This window comes from Platichthys flesus, chromosome 17 (genome assembly GCF_949316205.1).
Source record: "Platichthys flesus chromosome 17, fPlaFle2.1, whole genome shotgun sequence".
In the NCBI taxonomy this organism is placed as follows: Eukaryota; Metazoa; Chordata; class Actinopteri; order Pleuronectiformes; family Pleuronectidae; genus Platichthys; species Platichthys flesus.
In genome coordinates this window covers 20,808,423-20,823,066 of record NC_084961.1, presented here as the reverse complement: position 1 = coordinate 20,823,066, position 14,644 = coordinate 20,808,423, and the positions used below count along the sequence as shown (strand labels likewise).

General features: G+C 41.5%; 2 protein-coding genes across 2 annotated transcripts; one reads left to right on the top strand and one right to left on the bottom strand.

The window, feature by feature from the left end:
- Nucleotides 1-202: 202 nt before the first annotated feature.
- On the bottom strand, nucleotides 203-6,028 carry snapin (SNAP associated protein). Its single transcript, XM_062410527.1, has 4 exons — nucleotides 5,870-6,028; nucleotides 2,446-2,492; nucleotides 2,150-2,268; nucleotides 203-1,043 (listed from the first exon to the last, which is right to left on the bottom strand). The coding sequence occupies exons 1-4, from the start codon at nucleotides 5,983-5,985 to the stop codon at nucleotides 936-938; spliced, it is 390 nt and encodes a 129-aa protein (XP_062266511.1). The 5' UTR covers nucleotides 5,986-6,028; the 3' UTR covers nucleotides 203-935.
- Nucleotides 6,029-6,059: 31 nt separating this feature from the next.
- On the top strand, nucleotides 6,060-12,528 carry chtopa (chromatin target of PRMT1a). The gene is made up of 6 exons (XM_062410526.1): nucleotides 6,060-6,304; nucleotides 8,637-8,726; nucleotides 9,790-9,940; nucleotides 11,043-11,217; nucleotides 11,315-11,452; nucleotides 11,590-12,528. Exons 2-6 carry the CDS (start codon nucleotides 8,662-8,664, stop codon nucleotides 11,790-11,792), a joined length of 732 nt encoding a protein of 243 aa, XP_062266510.1. The 5' UTR covers nucleotides 6,060-6,304; nucleotides 8,637-8,661; the 3' UTR covers nucleotides 11,793-12,528.
- The last annotated feature ends 2,116 nt before the right edge of the window (nucleotides 12,529-14,644 follow it).

Genomic DNA, 14,644 nt, shown 5'->3' with positions numbered 1-14,644 from the left:
ACAAGCAAACACAGAAACGATGAAAAAAAAACATAGCGTCCTTAGTGGAGATGAAAATCTATTTTGTGTATTATGTAGCAGTGGCCACAAATTCATCAAATCAATGTGTGTAAAAACTTAGTCCATTATGAAAAACTGCAGCAGGTAAAAGGACTATGTAGGCTGTCCTCACTCTGTTGATAATAAAGCACCAAAACCAGGATAAATGTCTCATCAAAGATCAACATTTTGTCCTTGTGACCTTTATTTTGTGGGGTGCAATACACATTTAAATCTTTCCTTTGTTTTGATTGGCATTTTAACAAATGAGCACTTTCCAAAGCAGTTGATTAACAAAAAATGTACATGTGACATAATTGTATACTTAATGAGACAATGCATATAAAACAATGGTCACATCTACTATATTGCATAATCATGGAGACAGCCTACAAAGAAAGTTTCATTTTCATCATCTACTATAAAAACAATTTCATTACATTATGCTTTAGGTTGTGTGATTTGCTACAACACATTTATGTCAGCAGAGCTTCATAGAAAACCCAGAGGCACCTATAAACACAATTTGGAACACAAAGAGAGAGTTCAGTGATACCCATACACTTTATCAAGACAGAAACTCAAATAAATGTCGATGGCCACGTTTTTTTAATGGCAACATGTTTGCAATAGAAAATGTATGAATTTCAGATACTGTAAAAGCAGGCATTTTGTCAGAGAATTTGACAATAATCCATTTACCTAATATAAAGCAGATAGTAGCCTGGATTTATACTGATGACATCAGACAAACCACTGCAGAACATCAGCATGTGATTAGAAAAACAGCTAAATAAATATCAAAGTAAGACTTGTCCTCTTCATGTTACAGTTTACTGTACTGACATGTCCCTCCTGTTCAAGACACAGTATTCCTGTGAAAGGCAGGAGAAGAGTCAGGGTTTACTGGGGGAGCGGGACGTGAAAACTCCTGAAGCCTCCAGCATGGTCTTTCTTCGGGCGGTCTCTTTGGCCACATTGTGGTTGAGGCGCCTCAGTCGTTCCTGGGGACAGAATATTTAGGTAATGTTGCTATTTATATATTTTGTTTTCCTGTTTCCTTTCTGTCACATGTTTTAAACTTGTGTGGTTGGTAATTGTGCTGGTGATAATAGTTCTCGCTGTATAATGGTATTAGGGGTGATAAAGTCAGGTGATATTAAATCTAATTTCAGACATGCACTGAATTCCACAGTTCCTCCGTATTTTCTCCAGAGGAGGTGCATGTGTGAACGAAAATGTCCGACTGAGACGGTCCGCAGTTTCTCAAGACTTTATCCACCTGGCCTCGTTATATAAAGTTCGTAGAAATACAGCAAAAGTCCATGTGAGAACACAGCAAGAGGTCCTCCGTTGGATTAACCACAAGGAAGTGTGTGGGGGAGTTGATGCCGCTTTTAACACACAACAGATGCAAACATTTAAAAAACAAATATCTCCCGGTGAAAAGTGGTGTCACACAGGTAGAAGACATCAATGAAGATGTCAAGAGAGTTTGTGGCTATAGGAGCTGATGACGGTGTCAGGGTGCTGTACACAAAATCATGTGATCTACGCAGCAGACTTAATAGGTCACTTCCTGCCTCTGCCTGCTGCTCCATCTCTTACCTGGATAGTGCTAAGGATTTGTTGCTGTACTGAAAGCGAATTTTCGCTGCATTGTGCATGTGGGAAAGACAGGCTCTGGATAAACCAAATAACCAGTTCTCCAAAATTTTACCAGTTTACATGTATTTTTTAACTTGGAGAAGACCTATGACTGAATCCCATGGGAGATCTTGTAAGAATATAGAGTAGCTTACAAGTCTATAAAGTGTAAAACACCCCTGGTGTAGAGCTACGGGTTTCAGACTGTGATTTTCAGTGTGGCCTGGGGTTGTTTAAATGTCTTACTTCGGTTCCTAACTGAGTGATATTAAGAACGGTTCGAATTCTCAATAAATGTCTGGCTCTTTAGCTGATGCTGCATTTTCCTCCATGTTCACCAGCTAGTCTTAAACTGCATCTGTCTGTACTATATAACTAGAGGAACTGGAGAGTTATTTGTGGGTATTAAACATATCCATTGTTAAAATATTGATAGTGCAAAGAAAAGAAACCCCACACTGACCTGAGCATTCTGTAGTATGTTGTTTACTAGTACTACTCTACGTCTTGCATTCAGCAGCTTTTTGACATAAGGATCCAGGTCAAGTGCAACCTTCTGATGTTCATTTATCCTGCATAACTCTGAAAATAATGTAGATTACAAAACACACAAAACCAATCCATTAGCAAAGCAAACGTTGTAATATACTTTGGCATATGATTGAATATTCTTAATAAATATATATTTTAAAAGGTTCATGTTATGCTTAAAACATAGACAAATGAAGAAAAATGATTTTACATTTTACAGTTAATTACCTGTGGCTAGGTTGTCTATATGTTCTCTTAATTCTACTTGGCTTTCTCTGAAAAGGATAAAAAAAAAAAAAAATTAGTCTAAGAGGAAACAGATGATACAACAGTGCTGGTTCATTTAAAAACAGGCAGTATCCATGAAATCATTAACAACACTGTTGTAGATGTTACAACAGTGCAACATCAACAGCATCACTATAATTATAATAATCTTTATTTATAGAGCACTTTTCAAAACATATGTCACAGAGAGAGCTTTACAAAGGCAGCAAGTTTAAACAGACAGGTCATAAAACATCAGGTTTAGAAGAAAGCATGTAAAACAAATTAGTGTAAAAAATAACACTGCCAGGTAAAATGCTCAATAAAAATAAATAAGAAGACAATAGGTCTGCTCAATTAATCGAAATTTAATCGTGATTACGATTATGAGGTCAAACGATCTCCAAACTACTATAATCGAGTTGAAACGATTATTTGGCATTTTTTCGAAAGAGACGCGCTTGCGCCATTCAGTCCTTCCCCCAAAGCATTCAGCTACCCAGCTGACTGGCTCTCACTTTCAAGCAACAGTAAAGTTAAGGGGGCAAGTTGTGTGTATGGTGATCGGCGGTGAAAAAAACAGCGCGAGTGGAAAAGCTAATCCCTAAAGCGCCGGCGCTTGGCGGTTCACACCGGGCGCGGTAGCGACGCCGAAGCGCCGCTGTTATCAGCCTGCTGTAAAAATGGAATTTCATATTTTTTTTCAAGCATATACTTACTTGTTGCTCCAAAATTAACTGCAACAGCGTCCCAACATGTGTCCTTTTTAGTGTTGTCTTTATACAACATGTTCCGAGGATCATACAACTCACTGTACTTCTCCACTTCAATTATTAATTTAATGTCATCCATGTTGAAGAACTTCGCTGTTTGCTCCGTAAAAAATCGTGGGTCGGGGGTAAATTACGTATTCTCCACTCAAGAGAATACGGAGAGAATACGTAGCCCCCCCCTCTCTCTCTCTTTTTATCTGTATCACTGCTTGTGTGGCTGTAGTGCATGGGCAGAGGGGGACATTTAATAATGTGGTCGGTAAAAGTGGTAAAATTAAAACTCCAGGACAACAGAGGGTGAATACAAAGTATGGGATGCATATTTGATCTTTTATATCTTATAAAATATGTCGTCAATATCGTTTAAAATCGTTTTTCAGTGTGTTTCCTGTCGCGATACGCTCGCGTCAAGCGGAAAAAATAGACTCGACGCCGAAACGATCGCTTCACGGCGCTAGGCCGCCGCGGCACAACGCTACGCTTCAGCCTCCGGTGTGTTCAGCGCTGCGGTTTAACATGGGAGTGGATGGGAGCCAGAGGATTGGCGCTGCGCTTACGCCTCGCTTTGGCGTCGCTTCCGCGTCCGGTCTGAACCCGGCGTTAGGGTTGCCATCATTAAGGGTTTGAATAACCGGTCACCGATATCCTGGTTTCACAGATGAATAAGACACGCAGCCGTCATCGGTGTTTACCGGAACCGGAAGTGATTACAAAATAAAGCATAGACTTCAGAATAAGGGCACATATAAATAATCGTATAAATAATCGTGATTTTGATATTGTCCAAAATAATCGTGATTATGATATTTTCTATAATCGAGCAGCCCTAGAAGACAGATATGTGGCTGTGGCTGACGGGTAGAGTGGTCGTCCTCGTACCTGAAGGTCTGCGGTTCGATCCCCAGTCTGACCCATCTGCATGCCGAAGTGTCCTTGGGCAAGATGCTGAACCCCGAATGAGCCCCCCCCATAGAATAACAAAGTGCTGCGAGTAGACGCACTGTATGAATGTGTGTGTGAATGGGTGAATGTAAAACTGTACTGTAAAGCGCTTTGAATGGTCATCAAGACTAGAAAAGCGCTATATAAATACAAAACCATAACCCTATAAAGAAAGTCAAGACTCAGGGAAAGGCTCACTGATAAAAGTATGTTTTAAGAAGAGACCCAAAAAAAGAGTTTACTGAGTCAGCTGACCTGATCCACTCAGGCAGGTTGTTCCAGAGCCTCTGGGCCCAGACTGCAAATGCTGTGTCCACCTTAGTTTTTAGCCAGGCCGCTGGAACCGACAAGAGACCTCCAGCCGAGGATCTCACGCGCGCACTGGTGTTTATGCTTCTTAAAAGGTCAGCAATGTAGCAGGGAGCTAGGCAATGAAGGGCCTTAAAGGTGATCAGTAAAATCTATTCTAAAACATATAGGGAGCTAGTGTAAAGACGCTGAAACCGGACTGGTGTGATAATGTTTTCTTAGTTCTGGTTGAAAGCCCGGCAGCTGAGTTCTGTACAATCTGGAGTAGGTCAATCGAGTTTGTGGCTCAGACAGGTAAAACGGCTGTTAAAATAATTCAAATGTGATGAGACAAAAGCATGTTAAATGGTCTCTGTGTTTTTAAAAGTTAGCATGGATCATATTTTAGAAATATTTTTAGGTGATAAAAACAGGATTGCTCAAGCTTGGTGTTGTGCTTCTCAAAACGTACTTTTCGTCAAACCAGACTCCCAGATTATTTTGTTCTCTCGTTCCCTCCCAGCACAGTGGACATTTCTCCATTCTTAGATGCATCGCGAAGAGGACGTGTAATCCCATTTCACCCGTTCTCCCTACCCCTTAGCTTTCTACAGTTGGAATCTCCCCTTTGAATTTGGACAGCACTTAAAAATGCCGAATCATCAGTACTTTTGAATGTTTACTTTCCATTAAAGTGAAAAAAGGCATGATGGAAGCAAAATACACCAAAATCTTCAAATTGACCAGTACCAGAAAAAACTATCTTCTTGCCTCTAGTGTCCTTAAACAGTAACTGCATAATTTTGATCAAGGCTCCTCATCTAAAAACGATTCATTCTACTTTTCTTGTTGAATGCTGACAGATCTTTATCAATACATGAAACAGACAGCCCTCCCTCAAATGAAAGGAGGAAATTGTAGGTGCACTGGAATTAAGCCCTTTTCAACAGTTATTGTGTGTGTGTTATTCAAAATATATAAACTAATGCATAGAAAGCATGCACATTGTGGCATAGTTTCCTTTGTTGTTGCCTGCTCTTGTGATGCATCGGTTGATACTAAATAATACCCCTGTCTCTGTTTGAACTGTTGAGTATTAAACACTTGCGTGAGGATATTAAAACATTCAAATTAAAAAAAGAAATTAAATAAATAATTATGAGAAGTGCACGTTTTCTGCACGTCTCTGGTTGCATCAGTAACATAAACACACACAATATATGTAACATATAAGACATTCTGTCTTAACAGTAATCAGCTCCATGTCAACTGTAGAACAGAACTAGCACCAGTCACGAGACAGTCACACAAGGCAATAAGCTAGCGCGAAGGGGAAGAGTTGTGCGGGAAAAACAATAACAAATAATCAATTGAGTATTTACCTGACTGAGTGAACATGAAGGTCGAGCTGCTGAACAGCGGGCTTAAGGAGGTCGAGCAGCCCCTCAGCGACCACATCTTTACCAGGGGAAGCGTCCCCAACAGCCGCAGCAGCCATTTTCTAAAGCATTACAAGCAGCCAGCCAGGAAGCTACGTCACAGACGCTGGAGTGATAAAAGCCTCTCCATTTTCTTCCACAGGATCTCCAGGGCAGACGGTCGGCACCATTTTAGGGGCATGCGTCGGTGAAGTCTGTCTCTAGTGATTTAGAGTTATTTCGCCTACGTCTGCTCAGTTAGGAAGGTAACAAAACGCAGTGTGTTCAAACAGAGAAAAACAAGACAAGACAAGCCACACCGCCTCCCGTGCTGCTTGTACATCTGCTAAAGCTAACAACAGCTGAAAGGCTCTTCTTTCGACCGACGCAACATTCACTGTAAGTAAAACATACTTCAATTTTAGTTCTGCTCTTGTGTAACGCGTACATTTATAAGTCCCAGTGATAAGTACCAGTGATGTTGGCCTCCGCTTGGTTTGACCATCTATACTAGAAAAGTGCTGTATAAATGCAGAGCGTTTGGCTTGTGGAGTTTAGTGCGGCCCCTCTGACCAGCTCATATTTCTGTTAAGCCGGTGTGTTGGGATCATCATCTCTGCTTGTGATCCTAAAGCCCCCGATAACCGTCATCCTGACTGACTGACTGAGTCGTCCGTCTGTGTGACATACTGTTAGCCGTATCTAACATGGCCTCATCTTCAGCAGAACCTGAACCAGACGATGGGTTTAAATGAAACCTACCAAGGATCTGCAATGTGATTGCACATGAGTAGTAACCACCTGTGCTATCTGTCCAGGCTCTTCTGCACGTGTACGTCTGTGTGCTATGTGACCAGCAGCCTATCCGTACCGACCCCTAGCCTCAGTGATAATCAATGTAAATACGCCACCATGCTAAGATTAGCACCGTGCTACTTGCTTGGTGATCCATCTGCTGTCTGTAGGAACAGCTTAATGTCTTTTCTTAATAAAATCTTTCAAGATAACATACTAAATGTATGAGGAGTTTGGAAATGTATCCAAACTGAGGGGAATGAAATCACTCCATAAACAATATCATGGGATATTTTTTGGGGGGTTATTTATGGTCCATTCATCATATTAATCATCATCAGTAGTGCTTACAGCTTAGGGTCAGGGTTTGATAGTATCTTAATCTAAATCTTGTAAAATTCCTTATTGAATCTAATTAGATTTATATATCATATATGAATATCTTAACCAGGATGGAGAGGAGTGACAGTAAGTGTGCGTCTCCAATCTCCAACCCCCCCCATACAATATCTATTGAGAGCTCTAAATGGACACTAAAGAAGTTAGCAATTTATTAATTTGTTCAGGTGGAGTGAAAATGCTTGTTTATTTGCAATATTGGACTTTTAAACTAGTTTGATATTACACAAACATATACTATTATGCATAACTGTGTAAAAAACACCATCCAAAAATATATATTTGGACTCCAGGTTGAGCAGCTGTATTGTTAAAAGTAGAAATCAGAAAGTATTAGAACAATAACCATTTCTAACCCTAGAACACTGGCATAAAAAATCTGAATTAGTGTAAACATGACTTCCATTTCTTACAGATGGAAGTCATGTAGGAAACCTACCACAGGACTGTGGTAGCTGCCAGTCATCATCGAGACAAAAAAAGGAAACCAGTTGTAAACATAATCTGTAATAGATGCTTGTATTTAGATAATTTCCTATTTTTAATGGTGCCAAAAGGTCTCATAACTATAGATATCATGCATTACAGTATTTCTAACGACTAACGTACTTCTCAGTCATGGTGAGTTGTGTGTAATTGCACAAAGGGGAGGGTGCGTTGCGAGTCTGTTAGGCACAGACCGCATTGGAAACAAGTTTGATTGTGATAGCCAAAGTCATTTTCAGGCCCAGAATACAGCAAAACATTAAAAGCAACATTATTTCCTCAGTTTCGACATCTCGGCTGTATCAACTAATTTGTTCAGTGTGTTTGTAGGCAGCTCTTTAAAATTTATAAGAAATAAAAGAAGAGGAAAATCTCCTGAATCTGGTTATGTAGTGAGGCGGGGAAAACCAAAAGAAGACGGGTGTGTGGAGGTCGTCGTCCTTGGGGAGTTGAAGAGGTTAAAGTAAAGATACAATTGCTGGATCAAAAACCGGGAGCAGCAATGCAGATTACCCACTGCTTTTTAGAGGTTTATTACCACCTCAACATTCAAATATAAGAATTTAACATTTCGCTTGGAAATTAAGAATACAAAATGTTTCTTTAAGCATACTGTGTAGTGACCTGGGAGCCCATTAAACTTGTGTGGGCTGTTTCTGCAAAATGTACGTAAGCGGAAAGCCTGGAAACACTACTGAGTGATTCTATTATTAGTTTTTTTTCTCCAAATCATCTTTGAGCACAGGCACCACTGGGTCATCTGTGTCCGATGGGTTATGAACAAAAAACATGAGCTCTGCTGTGGAATTAATACACTATGTCCTCCCTGTACATGCTGCACCACCCCTCACCTGCATCTCAGGAGATATCTGGGTTGTGAACGAGTCTGAGCACAGAATCTGAAATGTGTGAAAGTCAACGGTCTGAGAAAGGCTGGATCCAAAACTGCAGACCTCTTCCTGAGTTTGTCTGAAACGGCTTTAATGTATTGTCAACTCTATTCTGACCTACAAGTTGACACGGTTTTATTTTCTGTACTATCTTTTCCCAGGAGCCTGAAAGCGGAGTCTACCAAAATGAGTGCACCCTCCTCTCAAAAAGTTGTCCTGAAAAGCACCACCAAAGTGTCCCTAAACGAGCGGTGAGATGCCACGCACCACGTCCGCATTTAAACACCAGATGCAAGGGCCAGCCTTGGCTTGCGAAGGTTCTAGGGCTCTCTACGGAAGGCATCTGTTGGGGACTGGACCTGACATGGATGCTATTCTGACTGTCCTCAATGTGTGCGCTGCCTGCTCAACTTTATTGCCAACACTTGTTGAGCTACCCGCAGAGTTAAATATGATTGGATCAAAAGAGCCTCACCTCGTCAACCATCTTGTGTGAGCAGTGCACACATGTATATGGGGAGAGGGTAGTGGTCATACTTGGTAAGCCTATGCTAGACCGGACCACTGTCCTGCAAATAACTTGGCAATACTGCACCCTGTTAATGTTACACTACAGTATACATCAAGTATACTCATTCAGAGTGGAGAGGAAGGCTTCAGCTACACCAGGGAACTGGGACACCCCTTACTTTTCTGCCTCTCAATCTTTTCTCTCAAACCATTGCAAGTACAGCACTCGAATCTTTATCCTGTTCTTTCATCGTCTTTCTCTTCTCTGCTCTAAGTCTATAAGACACTGGTTACTCAGTCCTAGCTTGGACGTGACAAAGCGCTTCCCATACCTCTCGGTCCCTGCTCTGAGTCTCTCAGTGGTTTAACCATAAGTCACGGTCCATGCTGTAAGTGGCTGGGTGACCAAGCACTCCTCACGTCCAGGGCTTCTGCTGCTGCAGCATGATGACATCCCAGCCAGTCCGCTGGAGGCCTGTAAGTGACAAATTGTGCACCTCTTCTGGCACCTTCTCTTGCTTCTGTCCTTCAACTCTGGAGATTCTATTCCCCGTCTTCTTGTGCTTATTTGAAAACATATGCTAAATTGGAGTATAAAGAATTCTCGATTGTCATTTCATTGAGAGAGAGAGAGAGTGCCAAGAAGTGGAACATGAGTCTTGCATGACAAAAGAGCCACCAGTCTGTGTGGCTCCATCCGTAATATGAGAAATTACTTGATATGGAACCCTGCTTCCTCCTCCTCTCTATATCCCTTGTCCCCTTCTTTTACGTCCTCCCTCTTTTTCCCTCCCACCTCTAAAGCTTCACTAACATGCTGAAGAACAAGCAGCCCGCTGCGGTAAGCATTCGAGCCACCATGCAACAACAGCATTTGGCCAGTGCCCGCAATCGTCGGCTGGCCCAGCAGATGGAGAACCGGCCCTCAGTTCAAGCTGCTCTGAATCACAAGCAGGTAAGGTAGAAAATGAGAAGAGCTGAGTTGGCGGATCTTTTAACTGTTTATTGATTCTGACCTACACAATACTGTGTAACCAGGCAGAAAAATGTCTGTACCATGGACCTTCCGCTTGTTTGTCCTAGAAGACGCTAAGTGCTAAGACAGGGGCAAGTTATTTGGGTCCATATAATTAGTCTTCATTGTCTTATGATTAGTGTTTATTTTGTGTGTAGATAACTGGCAATATGTGGAAAATAATGGTGTACTGTATAATATTAAAGGGACTAATCATGCAGTGATTTCATGCAGTAGTGTGCACCATTATTATCATTTTCGCTGGGGCACAGCACCCCTGTGGCTGGCCTCCCAACTTAAAACGATATATTTTTGGGTGTCATTTCACCTTTCTTGACAGGATGGCAAGTGTAAATGGGGAGAGAGAATGGGGGAGGACTTGCAGAAAAGGGCCGGGTTGTAACTGACCCTGCAACCGATTTTAGGAAGACTCAAGTCTGAAGGTCCAGGGCGCCCATGTGAACAGTGAAGCTAGTGGTCCTCCCACAGGAAACCATCTTAATGGTTCATCGAGGCAAACACGCCTGAAGTGGTGCTCCTGGAGGAAACAAGCCAATACTTCACATCAAGCTTTTATTTTGAAAACTTGGGATTGATGCTTAACATACCCTCTGAAAGAGGCAACAAGCAGTTGAGTCAATCATTCAAGCTTGTATGAGCCACTCACATGAACAGTAATAAAGCTGATTTTAGTTTCATTTTATGGAAAATATTGACAATAAAATCTTCACTGACTCATGACGAGAATCTTTTTCGAAGTAAAAGCCTGAACATTACCACTGGCTCAGCAAGCAGTCCATTCCAAGCAAGCAGGTTTGGAATGGGCACTGCAGTAGTGTTAGATTGGCCATGTTTTTTGATGAATTTTTGAATGTACTGTAAAGTGTTTTGAGTGGTCAAGATTAGTAAAGTGCTACATATAAATGCAGACCATTCACTGTTGATCTTAATGTGGGCTTAGGCTGACTGCCTTTTGACTTTTACCTTTCCTCAATCTTGGCTCAAATGTTTGTCTGACTGCATGTTGTTATAACTGTATCAGAGCCTTAAGCAGCGCCTAGGGAAGGGCAACATCCAGGCCAGACTGGGCCGACCCATCGGGGCTCTGATCCGTGGAGGAGCAGTTGGAGGTAGAGGAGGGTTGCGAGGGATGCCAAGGGGAAACTTCCGAGGACGAGCGAGAGGAGGCGTAATGAGAGGAGCTCTGTCCCTGAGAGGTTATCCATCTCGCCTATGAACAAAGCTCTTACTCAAACTGTTGATTCTCATAGCTCTAGGTTTTCCCCAGAATGATTTATGATTTGTATTTCCCAGGAAAGAGAGTGTCTACAGGTGTCCCCATGAGAGGCCGTGGCTTTGCTGGCCGCCTGGCAATGCGTAGAGGAGGCCGCCAGCGTGGAGGAGGAGTTGCCCTGTCACGAGGAGCAGCTCGAGGAGGAGTTACACTCAGAGGTCAGAGGCTAATAATGTTTTATTTTACTATATAAATATACAAAAATAAGTAGTTTTTTTCAGAGCTTATAAAATGGACAAACCCCAAGCCTATATATTTGTTGACTTTTTTTTAAATTTTTTTTATGTATTTACAGGCCGTGGTGCACTACGTGGACGTGGTGGTTTTGCTGGTAGAGGTGGTCGCGGAAGGGGACGGGGCCGAGGGGTTGGACCTTCAGCTGTGACCAGGGAACAACTGGACAACCAGCTGGACGCCTACATGTCAAAGACCAAAGGTCACCTGGATGCTGAACTTGATGCCTACATGGCTCAGGCAGACCCAGACATCATGGAGTGACCATGAAGGACTCTGAACCTGAAGCACATATAGAGTCACCTCAGATCTGTACAGCTGGACTCGCATAGAGTATAGTGTTGATGTGGTGAGAAATGATAATAATCATAATTTAGATGAGATTGGTGAAAGTCCAGGACTTGGAGTAGGAAATCGAAGTTGTCATCTGAGTGCATTGACCACCGTCAATTCTGCATCAACCAGCTCCCTGCAGAAGTTTTCATTCTGGAATAACTGTGTGAAGGGACCTTTTTAAACATTACAAACCCTGCTGTTTATACACATTTTCATGATCTTGTAATGTACTTGTCCTGAAACAGTTTATTTTATTTTTTTTGGGGGGGGGGGGGGGGCACTTGTCAAGGATATAAGAAATGTGTTAACCTTTTTTTAAATCAGCTTTGAATTAAATTTTTTATTTTTCAAAAAGCCTTATTTTAAATTTGATTTTAGTGTTTGTGTGCTAAGACCTTTGGGAATTCATTCTTTGGCTGATCTTTATATCTGCAATGCAAAACTTCCCAAAATTTGTTGAAAAAGAATGTAAGCAAAACGTCTTTGAGCCAAGTATCCATTTGTCTTTGTTTTGTATTTGAAAGATGTAGTACTTGGACATCTTTAGTTCCGCTGAATCTTCCATTCGTCTGCATTCTTTATTGGAGTGTCGGCATTTTGAACTTGTACTTGAGAACATTTCTATGACATAACCCAAAGGAAGTAAAGTTATGTTTTAATGAAAGTTGGTTTGTTTCATGGCTTCAGATGCACAACGATTACAAATGTACTAAGTTGGAATGTTCATATCAGAGTTAATATTAATTAGCCAGTAATGTGTGGTGATGGCACTGTATATTGGTGAGGAGGATTTTTTTTCTCCTGTTTTATTTAAGTAATCTTGGATGGAAAATGTCAAATTATTCAGTACTTTACACACTATATACACAATTAGTTTGCAAAAGTGTTTTCTATCTGCTTTCATGTCTGGATAAAAATAACATGACAACTGTTCTTAAAAAGTGTGCTCAAACCTCTGCCTGTTGCATTTATAACATGACAGACCTTGTAGATGGTTATACATAAATAGGCATCTGTAGGATGATCATTAGTTGGAAAAGTTGTGAGGCAGTTATCGGTTTCAGTTCTGCCAACACTTCACATGAACGTGTTGAAATAGGTTCTGCAGCAAAGATGTGCGAAGATCATAAAACCGCTGATACAAGACTGCAGCACCAAACCACACAAATATCCAGGCTCTGGTTCTTTAATGGTGACATTTTGTCACCAAATACATCATTAGAGAAAGGTAAATGGTACACGTCTGTCGACTAGTTACATTACATGTCATTTAGCTGACGCTTTGTCCAAAGCGACTTACATTTTTAGAGCACTCAGCATTTATGAGGGGCCATTTTTAGGGGTTCAGTATCTTGCCAAGGATTCAAACCGGCAACCTTCTTGTTGCAGAACACCCGTTCTATACCCTAGGCCACGCTCTCCCCCTAGTGAACCCAGAGTGGGGAGTTCTTGTGTTGGATTTCGTCACACATCAGTCGTCGCCCAACCTCCACAATGGGACATTATTTTAAAATTGAAGATGGTCGGTGAACACAGTTCACTTTTTGAAAGTAGTTTCCGGTGCGCTCTGTGGGCTTGCCAGCATTGTCATGTTCATTGCAGCGACACACACACACACTACAGTGCGTTGCATAAGTATTCACCCCCTTTAGGATTTTTCCCATTTTTTTTCCCCTGAGTCAAAACTTGGTAGAACCCCTTTCGCTGCAATAACAGCTGCAAGTCTTTTGGAGTATGTCTCTACCACCTTTGCACATCTAGAGATGTAAATGTTTGTCCATTCTTCTTGGCAAAAAAGGTGAAGCTAAGTCAGATTGGACCGAGACTGTTTGTGAACAGCAATTTTCAAATCTCGCCATAGATTCTCATTTGGATTTAGGTCTGGGCTATGACTGGGCCATTTTAAGACATTAACATGCTTTGATCTATTCTAAACCATTCCATTGTAGCTCTGGCTGTATGCTTAGGGTCATTGTCCTGCTGGAAGATGAACCTCCGCCCCAGTCTTAAGACTTCTGCAGACTGCATCAGATTTTCTTCAAGGACAGCCCTGTATTTGGCTCCATCTATCTTTCCCTCATTCCCTCATTCTGCATCCCCACAGCATGATGCTACCACCACCATGTTTCACTGTTGGGATGGTATGCTCAGGGCGATGGGCAGTGTTGGGTTTCCGCCACGCAAAGCAACAGCTAACTCCTTTCCACTCTTCCATAAAGGCCAGATTTGTGGCATACACGACTAATGGTTGTGCTGTGGACAGATTCTCCGACCTCACCTGTGGATCTTTCCAGCTCCTCCAGAGTTACCATGGGCCTCTTTGTAGCTCATCTGATTGATTTTCTCCTTGTCTGGCTTGTCACTTTGGGTGGACGGCCTTGTCTTGGTAGGTTTGCGGTTGTGCCATATTCTTTCCATTTTCTGATGATGGATTTTATGGTGCTCCATGAGATGTTCAAAGCTTGGGATATTTATTATAACCTATCCCTGCTTCAGACCTCTCCAAAACTGTATCCCTGACCTGTTCGGTGACTTTTCCGATTTTTATTTGTAAATAATTTTGAAATCCATGTACTATTTCCCCTATCTTCCAAATGATGGACTATTTTGAGTTGGTCCATACATAAAGTCACAATGAAATTGTGGTTATACAAAATGTAGAAAAGTAAAAAATAGTCCAAGGGGGTTGAATACTTATGCAAGCCACTTAATATAGAAACTGAAGTCGTACTTGTTGATGCAGGTGCAGTGCTATAGAGAATATTATTTAAAATATATAT

Bases quoted from the DNA above. Each gene is read 5' to 3' on its own strand.
- snapin (XM_062410527.1), bottom strand. From the start codon at position 5,985: ATGGCTGCTGCGGCTGTTGGGGACGCTTCCCCTGGTAAAGATGTGGTC. The intron at 2,493-5,869 runs GTAAATACTCAA...TATCCTTTTCAG, and splicing joins CTTCATGTTCACTCAGTCAG to AGAAAGCCAAGTAGAATTAA. The intron at 2,269-2,445 runs GTAATTAACTGT...CATTATTTTCAG, and splicing joins TATAGACAACCTAGCCACAG to AGTTATGCAGGATAAATGAA.
- chtopa (XM_062410526.1), top strand. From the start codon at position 8,662: ATGAGTGCACCCTCCTCTCAAAAAGTTGTCCTGAAAAGCACCACCAAA. The intron at 8,727-9,789 runs GTGAGATGCCAC...CCACCTCTAAAG, and splicing joins AAAGTGTCCCTAAACGAGCG to CTTCACTAACATGCTGAAGA. The intron at 11,453-11,589 runs GTCAGAGGCTAA...ATGTATTTACAG, and splicing joins AGGAGGAGTTACACTCAGAG to GCCGTGGTGCACTACGTGGA.